This window comes from Neophocaena asiaeorientalis, unplaced genomic scaffold (assembly GCF_003031525.2).
Source record: "Neophocaena asiaeorientalis asiaeorientalis breed wild unplaced genomic scaffold, Neophocaena_asiaeorientalis_V1.1 scaffold123, whole genome shotgun sequence".
Taxonomy (NCBI): domain Eukaryota; kingdom Metazoa; phylum Chordata; class Mammalia; order Artiodactyla; family Phocoenidae; genus Neophocaena; species Neophocaena asiaeorientalis.
This window is the reverse complement of record NW_020173666.1, coordinates 12,635,995-12,657,547: the sequence shown is the minus strand read 5'-3', so window position 1 is coordinate 12,657,547 and position 21,553 is coordinate 12,635,995. Positions and strand designations below refer to the sequence as shown.

The window sequence follows — 21,553 nt, the reverse complement described above, 5'->3', positions numbered from 1 at the left end:
TCCCCGCCGGGTGCCCGCCCCTCGCCCCGCGGTCCCCCGCAGCCCCTCCGCGCAGGTCCCGCCCGCCCGGCCCGCCGTAATTGCAGGTTGGGCGGTGACTCATCCCGGCGCCCGCCCGGCCGGTTCTTAAGCAGCAGCGCGGGGTGGGCGCTGAGTCTCGGGGCGGCGGCGGGAGCCGGAGGAGGGCTGCTGGGAGCTCTAAAGGGGTTTCCTCTGCCTCTAGGTCGGGAAAACCGTTTCAGCTGCTGCTGGAGAGTGTGTTTCCAGGAGACTGAGAAAGACCCATCAGGAACCGAAAATGCCGAAACCAGTAAGTAACCCAGTTTCTGGGCGGACTCGGATGCTTCGGGCATTATTTTCAAGTGGAGTTACCTGGGCGAGGTGTTGGGGCAGTTTTGTTTGTAGAATAGAGCTCTTTTCTAAACGGACGAGAGGACAGGAGTAGTCAATTGTCTCCTCTCTTTGTTATTAGTTGGTCCTTTGTGGAACTCCTAGAGAAAACAAGATTATGATGCTTTTGTCTCTACAGTCTTGTTTGCGAGCCCCCGCCCCACCCCCAGTGGTTTGGGTCTTTTATAAAAATTAGAATCCCCATTTACGCGGTTTCGGTCTGTTTAAAATCTGTGTTCTAATGCAACTTGGAAGTTTCTTAAAAAGAAAAGTCGTCTAAATCGCAGGGAGAGTCAGGTGGCTTCCGACGGAGCACGCCAACTCCCTTCGAGGGTCTGGAGCCAGCTGCACCCCAGCTCTTCGTTTGGCGCTTTAAAGGGCATCCGGCAGAGACGACGCTGTCCTTCTGGGGGCAGCTTCGTTCCAGTCCATTTTACGACAGGCCCGTGAAGCTGTGCTCTGTTAACCCGGGAATGTGCTGGTGGCAGCAGGATTCCTATCTGAAAGAGGTTTAGTAATGAATTTGAATTGCAGATGAAGGAAGGTAGCCCTGGAGTTTGATTAGGAGGCTCCTGGGCCCTCTAGTCCTGCACTGCCGCTGCACTTCGTAAACGTCAGCTGACTGGAGCACTGCTGTGCCCCCATCTCTGTCCCCCTGCATCTGATTATGTTGCCATCTCGGGTAGATTGTGGCCAGGCTGGGCTTTTATATAAGGCTTTCATTTAAGTTGTGGGAACGAGGTAGGTTCTTTGTGGCCAGCGTTTCTTTTAGAGTTGTATCTGTCCTACCAGCTTTAACACAGGTGAACTGGTGGCTAGATAATTGGGGAGAAGATTTTGGAGTTTTGAATCACGGTGGAGAGAATATCTGGATTCATGAAAAATTGCAATAAAATACATGTGGGATTTCTTGTTTTTCAAACGAGTTGGTTCTGTAGTCAGTGCTTATGTGTTTTTTCTACTGTTAAATTTTAGATTCTCTAAGAGGAGTTCTTTATTAATAAAGTTTTACTGTTAGGTTAAATAAATTACTATGTTAATATGCTAAAAGATTCAGAAGCCAGTAGAGCTGTTGCCTCGGTTACATCATCAAGATGATTTATTCGTGATGCAGAAATTTTTTTTCCTACACAGAATTCTTCTTTTCATTTACAGTTTGCGATTGGCATGTGACGTTCTGGGTTTACAATTCCTGTGATATAAAACAGACCCAAGCACAACATCTTACTCAGGGCACAGTCCTGTGCTGTGTTACACAGAGCAGTGATCAGGAGATGACCTTTCCTGGTGTAGTTTTATTTCATTAAAAGAAAAGATGCAGAGTTCAGCTTTTAAAATATCACTCAAAAAAAGTCAGTAAACCTGTTTCCTGTCACTATTTTTCTTTCTCATAGGGATCTGTAATTTCTTCTATTCCTCTTCAGTCTTCTTGTATCTTGGTAGTAAAATTTACATTAACATACAGTTTACCATCTTAATTATTTTTAAGTTATGGTTCAGTGGCATTAAGTACATTCACATTGCTGTGCACCCATCACCACCATCCATCTCCAGAACCTTTTCATCTTTCCAAAGAGAGACTCTGTACACATTAAACACTGACTTCCCATCTCCCCCTCCCTCCAGCCCCTGGCAGCCACCCCTCTACTTTCTGTCTCTGTGAGTTGACTCGCCTAGGTGCCTCATATAAGTGAGACTACACAGCATTTGTCCTCTTGTGGCTGGCTCATTTCACTTAGCATGATGTCCTCAAGATTCATCCATGTTGTGATGTGTGTCAGAATGCTCTTCCTTTTTAAGGCTCTCTTTTTATTTCTTAGGGCAGGTGTGTTTTCATTTGGCTTTGAAGTTCCTTTATGATGGATCAGAAACTTGGAAAATGTTCTTCCGACAGAGTGAAGATAGTTGTTGAACTGTTGAGGAAGGATGGTAGCCATCCTTAACTTGTAACATCTTTGTATGTTAGGGTCCCAATAACCAGAGTAAGATTTTGAAAGACTATATTTTGTATAATATTTTCAATTATTTCCAGGTGGTATTGTGAGGGCCCCTTTTACGTGAGTCACAGCTGTTTTCCATAGGAAATTTCTACCTGCCTCTTTTTTGGTGGGGGAGAGTCTTGCAGATTTTGCCTTGTAAAATGAATACACTTAAGTCTTTCTCCAGGTGAATCCTATGAGGGCCACTCCAGAGATCACTAAGAGCTTACTGGCTGATAGGCACTTCTAAGGCTGTTATAGAGTATCTGGTTTTTGTTACTGTTTTTTTGCGCCCTCGTAGATGTTAAAGCTGAAGCATCCAATAACAAGCTCTACAGATGTGTCCTTTGAACAAATGGTTATTGATTCCTATTAAGCCCAGATTAAGAATTTTGTTAGGTGGCTTCCCATGATGATTTTTAACAACAGGGTTGAAGGCAGACCGTAAAGATGGCTGCGTCTGCATAGTCCCGGTTGAGTCTCCTCCAGGCCTCTTGAATTCGTCAGACAAAGTATTGTTGATTGGTGTGTCTGAACAGAGTCAGTGGATGACTCTATTTGTAAAACAGTTATATAAATGAAATAATATTTACTTGCTGCGTTTTCTCTTAATACTGCTTCTGAGATCACCACTCGTTAAAGACATTGCACGTCCACTCGTTCAGTGAGCATCTGTTGCCCCGGCGCCAGGCACAGGGTATCGCACAGACGGTTGCAACAGATCTTGTCTTTGGGGAGCTTGCAGTCTGGGACCCAAGCCCAGACACAGGCAAACACTGGAATGGGAGCTGGAAAACCCGCTGGGAGCCATCCAGGAAGGAAAGAGGCTTAGGGAAAGTGTGACACAGCTGAGAGGAAAGCCACCGGTGCAGAGATGGGCAGGCAGACTGTGAGGTCTTGCTCCATCCCCCGGGGCGGCCCCCCGCCGGCACTCCAGGGCTGTGGTCCATTGCTTTTCCCAGCGGCTCTGGGCTCTACTCTTGTGTGATGGGTAGACTTTGAAGGAGGATGGTTTGAGGTCCAGAGGCACCACGCCCTCTGCCCAGCTGGCCGGTTTGGCCTGGTGTGTCCCTGTCATCTGGGGAGGGGCACGGGCTTGGTGCCCAGGGCTCTGGCTCAGGAAGCAGCCCTCCTGCCCACGGTTCGGCTGAGGGTGACCAGCGGGCTCCTTTCCCCTTCTTTCTTCCTTTCCCCCATACTCGCTTTCTTCATTGTGACAGAGAGGAGGCGTGGGGTGTCAGGAAGGAAAACCACTGCCGTCAAGCTTGGGGATGAAAAGGGTGTTGTGCTCAAGGCCAAGCTCTCTTAAAGCTGTTTTCTGAGAAGTTTAGCCTGAACTGCCTTTAAGTGGCACCCGTGGATGCCTTAGCTGTTCATTCCTAAACTGTCGATATGGAAACTTCTAATGTAAAAGTAAGTTTTCTCCCTTCAGTAGGAAAACTCTGAAAGTGTGTTCAAAATTCTGCCCTATGCCAAAATCTTAAGGTAGTTTCTGAGACGACCTTGTCTCTTGAGAATACGTAGCCTCTTCCACTAAATATTTTAACATGGTCAGAATTCACTGAATATCCTAATACATCCCCCCGCCCCATTGAGGAGCACACATGGGATCTGTTTTCCCCGTGCCCCTCCTTCACCGCACGCAGATGGTGAGTTAGGCAGCTAAGGTTTTCCCATGTGGCGGTAAGGAGCGCTGCCTGGGCTTAGTCATTTGTCGTCACACTGGAAGGCACAGCGAGCGTGTCTGTACGTTCACGCGTTCATTCAGCAGACGTTTACTGCGGCTGGATGTTGAGGCTGCCGAGCTGAACAGACACAGAAACAGTCCCTGTCGTCATGGATTTACAGTCTGGTGAGAGGAACAGACTGTAGTCGTAGAATAACTTGAATGTGTGCGATGGCGTGTGCGTATGGGGAGTGCTCATCGGGGGTCAGGAACGCACCCCGACGCACGTCGTGACTGTGCTGAGCGATGTGAAGAGTGAAGGGGCGTCCTCCAGGTGAAGGAGGGAGACAGGGGACATACCCTGCAGCGAGACGGGAAACAGCTACATGGGGGCTTAACTCGGGGAAGCGCTGAAGGGTTTTGACTGGAAGGAGGTGACCTGATCAGATCAGCCTTTTGGAAGGTCACTGCAGCTGCCGTACCCGAATCAGCAGGAGGTGCTGGGCTGTGGGAGGTGGTGGCAGCCTGGACCAGGGCTGGGCTGCGGGTGGAGAGAAGCACATGTGTCTGGGAGGTGAACTTGATAGGACTCGGTGATAGATCACCATGCAGGGGCAGAGCGTGGTGTCGAGGCTGCCTTCTGGTGTCTGGCTTGCATAAGTGTTTGGATGGTGGTGCCATTCACTGAGATAAGGAACCTGGAAAAGGATCGGGTGTGGGAGGGGAGGTTGAGGGTTTGGTTTGTACATGTTGTTAATAAATTTGTGACTGTGATTGATGAAAGAACTCCTCACCTTCTTTCATTATTGTAACCGCTGCCCCCTGCCAGAATATATACAAATACCAGACTTATTAAACGATAGTATTTTTAAATCCACATAGACTAAAAATGATCCAGCAGCTTTCTTATGTTCCTCCTGAGTGTACGTACACACTGTAGACACACGTAGTTCAAAGTTAGCATTAATTTACTACAGGGTTCCCACATTCGGTTACGCGATTATCTGAAGACGTTAAGCTTCCTGATCCCTCACAGGACTGCTGAATCCCCATCTCTAGGGCTGGGAGGACTGGATGTCTGTGCTTTAGGTCCCCAGACGGTTCTGATGATTTCATAGGAAAAGGACAGTTTTTATATATTCCTCCCTCTCGGTGGGGTTGATGCTGGTGGTCGTGCGTGGGCAGCGAAGCCCAGTGCGGTTCCGGAGCCTCAGTCCAGGCGAAGGCTCTCACGCCCTCATGAAGGCGGGTACGCGGTCCCAGCTCCTAGCGCCACGGGTGCCCTCATTGGTGTTTGGAACGCGGCCGACGTGGGAAAAAGGAGATGGGGCTCAGGCTCCAGAAAGACAGGACCAGCTGCGGTGCAGGAGAGGATCTCTCTGATTTGAGCTTCTGTCTGCAGGTGTCCAGCTGCAGAGTTTAATTTGGCAGTGGCCAGCGAGCTGTCAAATTTTGGCTCTCTTTGTTTCTAAAGGGGAAAAAGAGGCCAACATTTCCTATTAAATGGCAGGGAACAAAGAGACCCCATTCCTTTGTCTTCTTTTCTTCTCTTAGCCTTCTGTGCCGGCCTCTCCTTTTAGTTACCATCCTAAATAATAATGTGATTTCTAACAACATTTTGAATAATTTTATTCGTACTTGCGGTTTGGGAAAGGAAAGCACCATCACTATTCTTAGTGAATTACCGTAGTTCTTTAATTTTTTTTTTTAACTTAAACTTTTGTGAATCTGACAATTTGGAGATTCTTTGGATGATTCAATATGCCTCTTACAGTATTTAGACATTTCGACTCTAATCTGAAGTAGTAGAATTCAGTCTTTTTTCAAAATCAGTGAATGCATTTTGAATTATCCTCTATATTTTATTTAATTTCAGTAGTAACTACACTTGGGATTCTTCAACCACTCCAATCAGTTTTTAATTTAAACACTATACAACACTGTAAAACAATTATACTCCAATAAAGATGTTAACATATATATATATTTATATAATTTAAACACTGTGTGTCTGCCACTATTAATTAAATATGGAATACTTACTGAAGAGACCAGAAGGTTGCATTATTTTCCTTCTAACATGCTTAGTATCTATGGCTTTTGATGTAAAGAATAAAGATTTTATTCCAGACTTCTGTAGTTTTTTTTTTAAGAAAGAAAGAAAAATAAACATTGTGCTGTGATGTGAGTTAGAGACTTCTGACTATAAAGTGAAGTACTTAATATATAATTAATATACATAATTTTTCTAAGTAAAAATGCAAAGAGCTGTAAAAAGAATAGTTTCATAATTATTATATTTACCTGTACTTTGGCAAGCCATTTAGTTTCTGTGAACCTCAGTTTCGTCATTTGTAAAATGGAAGTAAAAAAACAAAGTTTTTAAGTGAAAAGAACGTGAGATAAACTGAGATAGAGCTTATACCTATGAAATCCAAACAATTTATCTTCAGATGCTGTAAGCTTTATTTCCTGTGTGCTGTTTTCCCCTGAAACATATTTTACAAACGTTTCAGTGCAACCTGTAGCTAAAGCTAAGGGCTTTAGTTCCTGAGTTGCTATAAACCAGGTGAAGTTTGTCAATAGATCTTCCAAGGGAAGCAGCAACGTGAAACATCTGAGTTATTTAGTAAAAAGGAACACTTTATCTCCTTCTCATCCTCTATGTCTTCTGTGTCTTCTAGTTGTCAGTATTCCCTTGTAGGTCACGTGGGTTCCTTCCTCATTTATTGAAGCCCTCTTATATGCACTAGGTGCCAGGTCTATAAAAATAAATAGGATAGGTTTTTGCCTTGAAGGGATTCTCAGTCTAATAGGGGAGTCAGATATGTAAACAAAGAATTGCAGTGCAGTATAGTAAGTGTGGTAATAGAGATACGGAATACTGTGTACCCTAGAGAGCCAGGGAATGCCTCCCAGCTGGATGAGATTCTTCAGGTGGGTGTTGAGGGGTGCATAGGAGTTACCCTTCTGCCTTTGGGCACTGGTGAATTCAGGCAGCAGCAGTGGTCAGTTCTGTTTTCCTTGGATTATGATTCACATAGCGTTCTCCAAGACCCTTTAAACACCGATAGATAACAGTAGTGCTGTTTCAAAGGAAATGTGCATTAACATAATTATCTTTTTAACCTAATATACTTGAGAAAACAAACCTTAAAAGCAAAATGAAAATTTTCTGACCTTGATCCGACTTTGATTGATAAAGGATGAAACTAATAAACAGTGTGAGACTTTGCTTTCCATTCTGTTAAATTTGAAGTCACTTTCCACAACCTAATTTTCTTTTCTGTTTTTTGCCTGAGAGATGATCAGTTTGAAACTGTCGAGACCAAAAAAATTGTCATATCAGATATTGTAAATAATTGTTTTTACTTCAGGATGGGTTAGGTAAAGGCCACATCTGGCTGTGGCCTGTTTTTGCTTGGCCCCCTGGCTAGGATTGGTTTTTTACAATTTAAAGGGATTTTTCAAAGCAACAAGAACATGCAGCCGGTGCCAAATACGGCCCCCAAAGCCTAAAAGACTTACTGTCCGGCCCATCACTGGAAAGATTTGCCAACCCCTGCTTTAGGATAAAAGTAATTGTTGTTAAGCCTTTGTCACAACCTTGTATATATTTAATGACTAAGCTGATGATATTTGGAAGCAGATCCACCCCATTGGTTCCAGGTTTTAAAAATTTTTTGCTAAAGTACAAAGAGCCTGTTCTGTTCGTCTGCGTCCAGTGCGCCACAGGCCTGGGCCTGGACGTGTACTGTGAGTGCTGCCACCAAGGAGCAGGCATGGCTGGGGCTGAGGTCATGTTTTAAACAAGGCTGCTGTTCCGCGGGTCTTGTTTCTATGGAGAAGGTGGTAGTGTCTTGGGTCCCGTTTGCTAAGCTATTGTGTGATGACAGGTTTCTGGCGTATGCTAAAAGAAAGCAATTTGTACCTGATGTTTGAGTTGGAAAGAGAATGTTAGATGAATGAGTTGTGTTTTTATCACTGATCGTTTAAAATTAACTATTGTCTGTGTCTGAAAGTTTGAGTGTAGATAGTTTTATAATTTGATCCCCGATTGGTAGAGCCCCTCACTGTCTACCCCTTGCTGCTTTATTTACTTCAACTTATTTCTACCCTTAACAGTGATAGATACTTGTTTCTTCGCTTTCTATCTTTCCTGGCCACAGAGTGAGAAGCCAAGTGGTTTGGGGGAAGAGAAAGCATCATTATCTGCTTCTAGAACAAACTTTAAATGCTTGCTTTATTGGCAGATAAATACAGGGAAGGAGGATGAGCGAGCAGGTGAACAGGCCTACCTCTGAGTGGGCGACCTCGGGCGAGCATCCCAACCTCCCTGAGCCCTGCTGCCTCATCTGGGAAGCAGGATCCGAGGACCTGCCTGGCACAGAGGACAGAGTAAAAAGGTGGCCAACTCCACTTGTAACTACTGAATTCCAATCCGATTAAAAGCTTTCATACCTCATGATGGGCCTTTTTTTTTTCTGACTTAGACTAATAATGCAGTAGGTTGGGCCTCCCCTTTCTCCTGCTCCCCCATCCCTCCATAAAATTCCTTTGTTCATTCAACAAGTAGAGTACCTACTGTGCGCCAGGTTTTTTAGGTCCTGGGGATACATTGGTGCACAAAAGGGGAGCAGTACCTGCTTTCAAGACGCCCGCACTGTAGTGGAGAAGACAAATACCTGCTGTCAGGGAGTGGTGGGAGCTGAGGTCAGTTCTCATCCCGGCTTTGCCAAGAGGTACGGGTAGTTTTGTTCTTTCCACTGACTCCTGTTGTGTGAAGAGTTAAAACCGTTGGGCAGAGTGATTTAGGAATGGGCAGAGCGACTTAGGAATGGGCAGAGCGTGACATATTTTTGTTTGTTTTTTTGGTAAATCGCTCGACATTGCACCACGAGCCAAGGTGATATTTCTCCAAGGACCTGTTTTCACCTAGGTTTGGTGATAAGTGTGTAGTCGTTTGCCATACCTGCTTGGATTCTTCCATCATTTCTCAAGCATGTGGTTTGGTGAAATTTATACTTTTTGAATAATATTTTGCCTGTTGTACCATTATTGCATCTATAGGGTTTTTTTTTATAAAATAAGTCTTAGAAGGATATCCAGTCTTATTCCTTACTTTTTTTTTTTTTTTTGCGGTATGCGGGCCTCTCACTGTGTGGCCTCTCCTGTTGCCCTTATTCCTTACATTTTTTAAAGAGAAAATTGAATCACAGATCACTTGATAAAAGCTTAGGACAAATTTTAAATTGGAACCACCTCTTTATATGTGAAAATGTAATATGTATGTTAGCCTAGTATCCTTGTTGAGATGTTTCATTGCCTTGGTTACATAATTATGGATGTTGTTTCTTGGGTGTTCAAGTATCTGCTTACATAATACATTGCTATTTGGGTGAGACACTTAAGTGGGACTTAGATGGGGAGATAAGGTGGGGAAAACTTGATGTTTATTAAGAAACTGGCCAAACAGGGCAGTTTTGAAATATAATGGGATGACAAAGCTCCAAAGGGCATTATATGATTTGAACAAATCAACTGTAAAAAGAGTTTTGAGGCAATGGGGAACAGTTGAATATTGACTAAACTTTAAATATTAAGGAATAGTTTTTAATTATGTTGGCTGTGACAGTGGTGTGGTGGTTTTATATATGTGTATGCTTATACATATATGTGTGTAAGCTTAAAATATATTCATATTTAAAGTCCATTGGGGCTACATACCATAGTGTTTACAAGTGAAATGATACACAATGGTCTTAAAATGTGCCAGCAAAAAAAAAAAAAAATGTGTTTTAAGTGGTAGAAAGAGTAACTGAGTCAAGAATGCTGGGAGAGAAGTAGCCGTGTCGGAGGTGGGTGCAGAGCACGCTGCAGCTCATCGCACTGTTCTCTCTGCTTTTGTGAATGTTTCGAAGTTTTCAAAATAAAAAGGTGGGGTTTTTTTTGTTTTTTTTTGCGGTACACGGGCCTCTCACTGTTTTGGCCCCTCCCGTTGTGGAGCACAGGCTCCGGATGCGCAGGCTCAGCGGCCATGGCTCACGGGCCCAGCCGCTCCGCGGCATGTGGGATCTTCCCGGACCGGGGCACGAACCCGTGTCCCCTGCATCGGCAGGCGGACTGCGCCACCAGGGAAGCCCCCCAAAGGTGGTTTTTTAAAAGCACATTATAGGGGTGGAAGGGAAAGATGCTGTCACTTTTCAAATCACCAAATCTATGAGTCACTAGAGAGAGAAAGCAGGAAGGGACGCTCCTTCCCCTGGGGTCTGGGTTCCCAGGGAGCCTGCCCTGCCTGCTGCTGGGTCCCAGGGAGCAGTTCTCCATGGATCCCCGGAGCAGAACCGCAGTTCTTAGACCTTTGGTGTTCTGATCAGATGAGGGACTGATTTAATCCCACCTGGGCCCTCTCGCCCTCCACACACCTTTTATTAAAGGAGGGCTCTAGTCAGAATTGCAGTCGACTTGGAAACGCACAGAACTGTTTGTTCCCGGCTAGTTCCAACGGCTCTGTATTCCCACGATTTTTTTTTGATGGGGGAGGGGGTGACCCAACTAGAAATAGGTCATTGTCTCAATAGCAGCCTTCTCAAAGCTGAAAATTGGAAGTGAGCACCCTCAAGTGTGGGGCATTACTTAGTGGAATTGTATGCAGCCGTTTTAAGAGATGAGTATGCAGTCTGTGCTGGGACTGGGGATGGGGGCAGGCTGTGAGGGGCTGAGACCCTGAGTAAACGCAGCAGCCCATGAGCTGCGGGGGCGAGGTGGGTGAGAGGATTACTCCCCGTCAAGGAATTAGGTACATAATTCTAATCCCACTTGGGATGTAGCATGCTTGATTGGGACAGAGTACAAATTGAAGAGGTCTTTTTTTTTAAACTTCATATAATTTCAGAGAGTGGTTTTAAAAAGCATATATTCAGTTGAAGTGGCTTATTCGAGCAGATTTTGTTAGCTGGCTGATTTAGCTTGGACTTTTAAAAAATAAAACTATTGGAGCCTTACTCTCTATTTTTGATAGATAGCAAAAGTAAAGACTTTTTGGTCAAGTTCAAATATATCTTATCTAAGCTCCTTATAGGAGAACTGTTCTTTAATACTGCGAAATATTACGGCACATGTGATCTTAACTAGGGGCAAAGATTTATTTCAGAAATGACGCAGGTTTAAGTAAGGCTTATTTTATATGCCCTTCCCTAAAACAGCAGGTTAGCAAAGGAATTATATTGTTTTGACACTTTCATTCTTCCATAGGCTTTCCTCCCACCAGATTAGAAAACTCTTCACAGACTTCTAAATTTACAAAGGAAATAGTCCACTCCAGGTGGAATGAGGTTTAGTCTGTAGGCCTTTAATTTCCTATGTTTTACGAGCCTGGAATTAAAATCCATCGTACCATGTGATAGCCCTCTTGGCCCTGTCCCTTACTTTGCGTCTTTTATGGGATCCTAAGTTTGTGGATATAATTAACCTCACTTTTCAGTGAACTAAATCGGTGCTGAAATATGTATGACACACCTAGTAAAACTGAAATGACATACTACAGAATCAAGACTTCAGAAGCTTATTAGGTAAAGTGACCTTGAACGATAATTTATTTTGCCTCCCTTGGGGCGGGAAGAGGAGAGAGGGATAATGATTATTTGTGTTTCTGGAAAGGAACAGTTTCTTTAGCAGAATGTAACGTTCTCTGATTATGTATTTACCCCTTCCTGTGGAAAGTGGTGTCCAAGTGTCCTAGTTTAAAGTTACCCACAGGGTGTATGTCATTCCCCGTGTAGAAGAAATCAGTTCCTACTTACAGACACTCCCCAAAAAAGATCTTAAAAATCGACAGCCAATAGGTATTAGGAATATTATTTTTACATGCCATTAGCAGGTAAGGAAATCCCCACCAGTGTTACCCCGCAGCCCGGATTTGGAACTTGGGTGAGAATGACAGTCCTTTCATTTTGTCAGATGCTTGGAAAGCAGTTTCTTACTGCCTTCCATTTCCTCCTTCCAAAATTAGTGCCTTAGCCTGGTGAACAGTGGGGAGGGCTTAGCACAAGCTGTTTCCCAAACCCCGGTTTTACAGGAGAGGAGGGAACTGTGACCCTCTTTTTAGTGGGACTGTTCAGAAAGTTCCCTTCCAGCTCTAAGGTCATGATTTTTCTCTAGTTATATTGAGCACAGACAGGACTGGTTTGTTCACTTTTTGTATTGCTAAGCAGGCTTGGCTGACAGGAAGTGGGTCTGGGGGCAGGAAGTGGCTTACTTTCAGAGGCAAAAGGAGCTGTTTAGAAAGACTTGGGAGTTCATTTCATGTTCTCGAAATTATGCGATGGATATTAGTGGATCTGAGCTCTTCCTATCTATATCTGTCTGTATATATACTTCACATAATTTTCACCCTGGAATTTGAAAATACAAACTTTTCAATTCAGAAGTTTAAAGTCATTGACTTACATTGAAAGATACAACTTTAGGACTAACATGTAAGAGCTATACAAATATAAACAGTTTTAGTAGGTAAGGAAATCGCATAAGCCTTTCTAGGCCGCAGTTTCTCAGCCTTTAAAAGAAGGTAGTCAGACTAGGATAACTTTTTACCTCTCACCAAGCAATACCCATTTAGAGTCACCCTACGAAACAGTTACCCCTCCTCCGTTTTTTAATTATTCTGCCTAGAAACATATACATGTATATAACATAAAAACAGGGTATACAGTATAACATAATGTAGATACCCGAAACAAAAGTTGTTGGGAAATTCCGAGGCCCAGCTTTCATGTTTCACTCTGCCCTGTTATTGTCCACAGCATATTAAGGACTTAGCTTTTACATTGTAAGCTTAGCCTAATGGTGGCGGAGGAGAGCAGCTTGGAAAAGGAGATGAGGGGTATGTAGTGTTGGTTTTCATGGTTACCTTTAAGTTATCCTCAGTACTCCTTAAAGTGGTACTGAATTCTCTGTAAAATGAAGTAAGTGCCTACCCTAGGGCGTTGTGATTCTCGGAAGACGTGAGCTAAGAAACTGCTTACAGCTATGTGGTTTATAATAGAGTCAGGTTGGCTCGTTTGCCACTGAACTCTGTAGTTATGACCTTACTTTTCATTAGTGATTAGCAGCTGGGCGGACACTAATCCATGGCTGCTTTTTCACACCTGGTGGAGAAGGAGTGGGCGGGGAGGGCAGGCTTGTTGGACTCCCAAAGGTCCACGACCTCACCTGAGGCACTCGGTTGTGGTAGGTTAATTCACTTTCTTGATAGATAGCACCTACAGGGAATTTGGAGTTCTTCTCATCAGCTGTGAGCATCAGTCCACATGGCGCAGAGCTTGAATTTTCCTGCTGGGGGAGCGACCACAGCCACAGGGGTTGGAGTATCTGGAGCTCTGAGATGGACAGCGGGAGGGAGGCTGGGAGCGGCTGACACAGGCACCCCCACTCCTTCTCGGTGACTTTCCGGACTCCGTAGCCCCGGGAATAGCACCGGTCCGTGACTCCTGGGAAGTGCAGATAACAGGAACTGCGGGCCAGCACTTCGACCTCCTTAGGAGTTGTCTCGAGTGGACTCTTGTCAGCCCTAACATTCGATGGTTTTATTATTCCTATTACTAGGCAATAAAAGGCTGGTATATTTATTATCCTGGTATCGTACAATTATATGAATACTTGATTAGAATATGAGTTTGTGTCTGTGCTGCCCATCTGTCTTGGTTGGCTGTGCTACAGACAGAATGATGGTGCGTGGAATTCTTACTGCACCACCTGGCACTTTGTGTTCTGATTAATTCCGTAGACTTTTTGCAAGATTTGTGGAGCTAGATGGCCAGTTTTCTTTGGCATTTGATAATTTTTCCTAAGCCTAACAAGCCATTTTCTTCACCTTCGCTCAGTTTCTTCTTTAACCTCAAAAAAGAAGACTAGGGCTTCCCCGGTGGCGCAGTGGTTGAGAGTCCGCCTGCCGATGCAGGGGACGCGGGTTCGTGCCCCGGTCCGGGAAGATCCTACATGCCGCGGAGCGGCTGGGCCCGTGAGCCATGGCCGCTGAGCCTGCGCGTCCGGAGCCTGTGCTCCGCAACGGGAGAGGCCACAACAGTGAGAGGCCCGTGTACTGCAAAAAAAAAGACTAATTTTAAAAAGTTATTATCCATTGGTTGATCAGGTTTACCATAGCGTTTTTAGTAAGATACACTGTTATTCACACCTTCTGTAAAGGTCAGTAAGCCTCAAGAAGTCTGGTGTTAAGAGCTCGAGCTTACGCATGTACCCCTGAAGTTTCTAACTTTGAGGCCAGCTTGCCTTCAGGCACCTGGTGACATGTGGATACTGCTGTTGTTGGCAGCATTTTAGAGAGACCAATGCCTCCTTCCTGACTGACAGCAGAGTTGATGTCTGCCAGTACAGTCAGTATCAGGTTACTACGGACTTGACTCCAGTTAATGAAAGGTTGTGTTTTAAGAACCACATTTCTATTTTACTTGTCTTCTCTCTGTATAGTGTTTTAATATTTTGACATTGGTTTTTATTTTGACCTCTCCATGCTTAAAGGAATGGTGTACAACAGGGTGTTTTCTCAGCTGCCTTTCTTGAATAGAAAGGACACTTGAAAGCGGACACACTAAAGTGTCCACTTTAGAAGTTGGACGCTTCTAAAGAACTGCGTGCTTATTAGAAACTATAACGATGTAAACTGCGGTCATTGGATTTTTAATGGCGACTCTACTTTTATAGAATTTTGTTGTTTATATAAACAGTGTTACTGGGAGCTGTGTTGCACATTTAACTAAGACGAACATTCATTTTATTTAACAGATAGAAACAAACTTATCTCTATTAGCCGTTACCATGACAGCCTGTAAAGGGTTAGTGATACGGACAGAGGAGCTAAAAATCAAAAATTCCATTGCCTTTGGGGCTTTCCAACTTTGCCTTCTAAATTGGCTAAATTCACAGGTCTGCATTTCTACATTAAGCTGATTAAGGTTTGCTGAGTTACTGGTAATGTTTTAAGGAGGGTGGTTATTACTTGTAAATGACCACTGTGTCATCGCTAATGCTGTGATTTATTGAGTTGCAGTATGTTCATGAATCTGATTTTTATCTTAAAGATAAGGAGATCAGGATCCAAAGAGAGTACAAAAACTGGCATCCCTCTGTAGAGATACAGTTTCATTAAGAAAAACCTGTCTGCGAGTTTAGATCTAGTACTGAACGAAAGTCTAGTAAAGGTATCTTCATATAATGGAGTATAAATAGTAGCCGTGCATACGTTAATCTTGCCAGAAGGAGTTGTGGCCGTCCGCTTGTTCAGGATCCTAGCCTAGCCTCTTTCCCTGAGGGCAGGGTCTGTGTGGGTGTGGCCTTGCTTATGAGATGGGAGGAGCTGGAGATGGATGGGCCCATCCCAACCTCTTGAGTCAGAATCTCTGGGCCTGGGGCCCAGGAAACTGTTTCAACAAGGTCTCCAGGTAATTCCTTTGTGTGTTCAAGTTTGAGGAGCACTGAGGGCCTGGGGAGAGTAGCATATGAGATGTGGCTGGCCATGCTTCCTGTGCACTTGCTAACAGACACCAGCCTTCATGAAGCCTGTCTGGTATTGCCGCAGTGAGCAGGGCTCTGGAGGGGTTAATGTTCACCCAAGAAAGCAAAATTCAAAGATAGTGTTCCGTTAAAAAAATTTTTTTCTGGTACTTTAATTGGGTGCTGGGCGATGACGAGTTCGGCACCAATTGGAGTTAAATGTGAAACAAGACTCAGTTTGCTGCTCAAAATTTACAAGAGCCTGGGCTCTCCCCTCTCCCCGCGAGCTGGCTCCTGGTTTGTTAAGGGAAGGGGCTGACTACAGTCCTGCGGCTGGAATGACTGCTGGCCTCAGGGGAGTGCGAGTGTGCGCCTGGAGGAGACGTGTTTCCTGCTGTGGTCACAGCGGTTTGTTTAGCAGCTGTGGCACCTTCCTGAGAACGTAGCGTATTTTTACTCACAACTTAAATGAAACAGTGAACTGAAGTTGAATTTTAGTTTTAAAAAATTCATTTTCTTTCATCTTTGTTTGCCCCTAAAATTGTTTTCTTATCAATTTGAATACCAAATTGACCATAGTCTAGTTCAAATGACTTGTTTTCTAGCTGTTTCATATTCATAATCACTAAAGTAACACAGAAAACAGTAAGATCTCAACCCAAATGTCCATCAGCAATGAATGTATATAGAGACAAAAGTGAGATATCCAGATAGTGGAATATTACTTGGCAGTTAAAAAAAAAAAAAGGAATGAAGTGCTGATACGTGCTACAACCTGGATAAATCTTGAAAACACGTTAAGTGACAGAAGCAAGTCACCAAAGACCACATAGTGTATGATTCTGTTTCTATGAAATGTCCAAAATAGGGAAATCTATGGAGACACAAAGTAGATTCTTGGTTGCCAGGGTTGGGGGGAAGGAGTTATGGGAGTGAGTGCCAGCGGGTGTGGGGTTTCTTTTTGCGGTGATGAAATGTGCTAAAATTAGATAGTGGGATTGGTTGCATAACTCTGAAGTTGCTAAAGGCCACTCAGTTGCATATTCTAAATGGGTGCATTTTATGGGATGTAAGTTACATTTCAACAAAGCTCTTTGTAAAGAGTAATGACTCAATGATGAAAATCAAAATACAATGTCGTCTCAGTAATTATTCAATGAAGTGAACCAAGGTAGCATCTGAAGAAGGTTTTATAATTCATTTCAGTTGTGAGAATTTTTCCTCATCATACTCCCCTGCGTTTCTTCCCCCATTTGTGGGAGAAAGTTTACCATACTACTTCCTGTCAGAGCCTTTTGAAGTATTTGAAAGGTCTTACCCAGATATTTGAAAGCTGTAGAAGTTGCTGAAGTGGCACCTCCAGAAGAGGGTGGGAATGTTGGAAAACAGCACGGCCACTTTAAATGACCGTGAAAGGTCAAGCTCTCAGTGTAATCCTGGGGGTGCTTAGAGAGTTCTACTCAGACTAATTTTTGAGTAAATGCAGGTGTGATAATACAGGGATTAATCTGTTATCACTGAATCCACTGCCTGCAATTCAAACATTCAGATGTTACTCTTTGAATTTCCCTTTCATGGTTTTCCTGATTCCGCGTACATAGGAAAATCACTGCAAACTTATTTCCCCTGCAGTGTCCTGGCTACTAAAATTACCTAAACCTGGTTAGTCTAAGAAGATGTAAAACGGCTGCTTGTCTGTAAAGTGTGTGGAAGAACTGGTCTTGAACTTTTCCCTCCTGTCTTGGTCTTTAGTATGGTGTGAATTTATTCTGTAAAAAGTGTGATGGGGGCGGGAGGTTTTCTTACACGAAGTTTAAAGTAGTTCAGGAGGAAGTAGATATTTCTCAAAGGAAAAATTGCAGGACTAGATTTATTTACCAAAATGAGGAAAATAAGGAGTGAGATAATTTGACAGCCAAAAATTCAGCAATCGTACATGGGTTAGAAGTAAAATACAGTATTTTATTGTCAACTCAGTATCTTTTCTACATCTCTCAGACATTTAGAAGGCATTTTAGATACCATTTTGAAAAAATTAAACCGAGAAGACTCAAAAATCATGTTCTTCCTAAGTGTATTCTGAAAAATACTGGTCCTTTGGGATATTCCATGGGAAAAAACCTGTAGGCAGAAGAATCTGGGAGACCTAGACTGAGGCACCATCTTGGAATTTCACAATTTGCATTAATACAGCAAAGACTCTCAAAGCCTTTCAGTTAAAGAAAGAAAGAAAAAAAAAGAAATAGAGAACCTTAACCTGTGTGACCTGAAAATACTGCCTTCCCACCCCCCATGCTTTGTCCCTCTCTCTTTAAATTCAGATAATTTTGCAGAAACTACACAGCCACTGATTTGGTTGGTGTCCGAAGCCACTCCTATAATTAAGCTACAGAATGTTAGAAGATCCCTTACAGATAGAGTCATTTCCATTTTGTAAAGGAGCTGGGAGTGCCTCCTTCAGACTGGGGCTAGGCCCGGAGGCGATCCTGCCCACCACCTGCTGTCAGGCCTGTGTCCCGTGATTGCCCAGCAAAGCGGGGACGGTGGATTTATTTGATTTTAACAGGGCGAATTGTTATTGAACTTATATTTTTAAAAAACAGCTTAGGGTTTAACACCTTTAATTCCCTTTTTTATTGGAAAAAGAGCTGTCCGTTGCATTGGAGCAATAAAACCTGTACTATCGTGTGTCTGGTTAGAGAGTTACATCCTCGTCCTTGGAAATGTGAAAACAGGTGTGAGCTTTTCCTTTGTCCATGCAAACAGCCTCCCAGCCGGCTCGTAATAGTGGCACGTAGTTACTGATTTTCTCATGAACCTTCCCGCTCCCTCTGCACGGGCCCAGCTAGAGCTCCGATTGCATCTCACCTTGGGCCTTTGGACTTTAGACGGAGCATTTCAGAGCTGGAAAGGACTCAGGTCATCTAACCCTAACCCAGACCCTCTCTTTGCAGATCAGGGGGCTGAGGCCCCAGGGAGGAAGGCCTTCGCAGGTCACCGGGCCATGGGGCCTCAGGGCTCCCAGGCTCTCGCCCACTGTTCCAGGGATCAGTGAATCTGGCTGGTCCTCAAAATCATTTGAGTGGCTTTTAAAAAATACAGGTTCTTGGGTTGAGGCCCAGAAACTCAGGTGTTTGAGAAGCTGCTCTGGGGATTCTAATGCTTAGTCCTGAAGGACTGGGGTGTGTGGCATCTATTTGAGGGCCACCTATTTAAGTCGTAAGCGGCAGCGCCCCCCGGCCAGGAGGCACTGATTGGCCTCGAAGGCATGCATGGTGCCGACCTGCTGGAGTGGGCTGGGAGCAGGTGAAAGCTATTATGGTTCCTCAGCCTGTTGATGGTGGTTTTGAGCTGAGCTAACCCATAATGAGAATAGCAAATAGAATTTTTAAAAGAGTAGATTATTAAGCAGAAGGAGATTAGGGAGTATTACAATTAGGTATTCATCATCTTCATTAACTAAGGCAAAGGTAGGTAGGTTTATGTGTTGAATCCTGATATTAAACGAGATACGCATTATATAGTTAAGTGGTCTGGTGCAAATACCTGTGAAACACCAGTCATTATATTCATGAAAAAAAAAGTGCCTGGTGTTTTGCTTAAATTTAAGAAGCTTTACTGGCTAGTTTCATTAGTTCTTGTTTTAGAAATAAAACGAAATTCATTGCTATTTTTGTTTTTAGGCATTTGTCTCTTGCATATACTGATATTTTAGTAATAGATCAGAAACCTACCTCTCTTATTGAAATGAAAACTCCTACTAAGCGGGCTACTATCAGAGGCAAAAAAGAAGATTTTTCTGCTGAATATGGTCAGTGTGAAAAACACACAAATACTCATTAAAAACCTCATTTTCCTCAAGGGGTTCAGACACCTTCAATACCAAGTTTTGTGTCTAGGATACATTATCTTACTCTAAAATTGTGACCCAGTATATAGCCGTTTAAAAAAAAACCTTGTTATTTTAAATCCCTAGAGTGCTAATGTAACTCTCATACTGAAACTTACGAATTTCCATTATAAATAGTGGAGTATGATTATGTCTGGTTCCTTTTAGATTCTAACATTTTGGAACTCTAACTACAGCTTTGTGCCATAGCTTCAGAAGGAGGAGCATTTGGAGGAGAGACATGAATTACTAAGTTATCATCTACACCAACCACATGGTCCTCTGTGTGTACGTAATGGATTGGGGTACATGGGCAGAATTAAACTTTTATCACCACTGCCCCCACCACACAGAGCAGAATGTTAGAAAGGGTTTCAGTATTTTGACCAGCCTGGCATAAACATTGCCCTTTTGGTGGGTAGATTTTAAATGGCTAACTGCATACTGTACACACCTGTACCGCACATTACTATGTGGTTTTGCTGCCTTCAGAGAATATTGCCTTTGAGAAAAGTGTGTGATCTAGGGGGAAATACGAAGACAATAAAAATTGCAAACCATGTGCTTTTCTCCAGCCTTTGCGCGTGGTTTGGGTTTGTGTGGTGATACGTTTTACCCTGGGCCTCCAGCTTTTCGTGGGACCACTCACATTTATCATGCATAACCATATCATCCCACTTTATTTCTGTGGCACCACTGCAAACACGAGTGCTAGCTTTTTCCAAGTACACACTGAGTTCCCTGAAAACAATTGAGGGGCTTCCCTGGTGGCGCAGTGGTTGAGAATCTGCCTGCCAATGCAGGGGACACGGGTTCGAGCCCTGGTCTGGGAGGATCCCACATGCTGCGGAGCAACTAGGCCCGTGAGCCACAACTACTGAGCCTGCGCGTCTGGAGGCTGTGCTCTGCAACGAGAGAGGCCCGCGAGCCGCGATGAAGAATGGCTCCCGCTTGCCGCAACTAGAGAAAGCCCTCGCACAGAAACGAAGACGCAACACAGCAAAAATAAATAAATAATACCACATATTGTAAAAAAAAAAACAGAAAACAAAACAAAAAAACCCAGTGATTACCAAGGAAACCTAACAGGATAATAAAAAGGAGAGTTGGGATTTAGGTATGTTTCCTTAATATTGCCAAAGCCTGATTTCTTCTAAAGCCCCTGGATAAGTGGACCAAAACATGAATATAAACGGTCCTGTCGTCTGAGTAAATGTTCCATCTTACACTTTGATGAAAGTTTATGCTGTATCTCAGTACATTATTACGGATCTATAGAGTTTAAAAGAATCTTAATAGTCTTTCTAAACATGGACCAGCCTAACATGCCGCTGATTTAGGCAGTGCCCTGCTGCGATCCTCAGTCAGGGTAGGAGCATCCCCTGTATCCAGAGGGCATTTTGGGGTGCGTGTGTGTGTTAGAGGACTGGGGATGCCTGGTGTTCAGTGGGTGGGCTCGGGGATGCTAAACATCCTGCAGTCCTTGAGGTAGTCTCGCAGAAGGAACACTTGTGCTGGCCCAGAATAGCATTTCACCCCCGACCCCATGAGAGACACGAGTAGGGTGACAACTAGTCAAGGGACACATGCCCCGTCCTTCAGGGCAGCTTGGCTGGAGATCATTAACCTGCTGTTCATTCGAGTGTTTAGCTTTCACGAGTTCTCCCGTCTCATCCTTGGTCACAAGATTGTAGACCATGCACTGTAAATGAAATACACATATATTGATTAAAATTACCTTGCTTTTGTAATTTGAGGGGGTGTCTGAAAATGAACATTTTGGTGCCCCCCCCAGATCAGAGCTGGGCGTTGCTCTTTCCCATGGGGCTGGTGGGCACAGCGGAGGGGAAGGCTGTCTGCCTCCCGACACGGGTCCCAGCCGTGCCTGTGACTGCAGCCCGAAGAGCTTAGCCTGATCGCTGGCTTGACCCCTTTGTTTGCGGCCATACACCAGACTGCAGGATTGCCTGGGTGTTGCAGCTCAGGGAAGGAAGTCCCTGGAAAGACCAGAGCAAGTGAAGCTTGGCGGAATGTCTCACTGGAGCTGCTGATGGTCATTTTTTTTTTTTTTTTTTTTTTTTTTTTTTTTTTTTTTTGCTGTTTTGGGGTTTTTTTGCTGGA

General features: G+C 43.9%; 1 protein-coding gene across 2 annotated transcripts in view; it reads left to right on the top strand.

Annotated features, from left to right (window-relative positions):
- The window catches only part of EZR (ezrin), a 49,410-nt gene that overhangs the window by 626 nt on the left and 27,231 nt on the right, over window positions 1-21,553 (top strand). The window contains exon 2 of one of the 2 annotated variants that reach the window (XM_024748018.1): window positions 224-310. In XM_024748018.1, the coding sequence (XP_024603786.1) occupies window positions 299-310 (12 nt within the window). In that variant the 5' untranslated portion in view covers window positions 224-298. Of the gene's footprint in view, window positions 1-128; window positions 311-21,553 lie in introns of those variants that run through there. The other variant, XM_024748020.1, reaches the window with a different exon arrangement.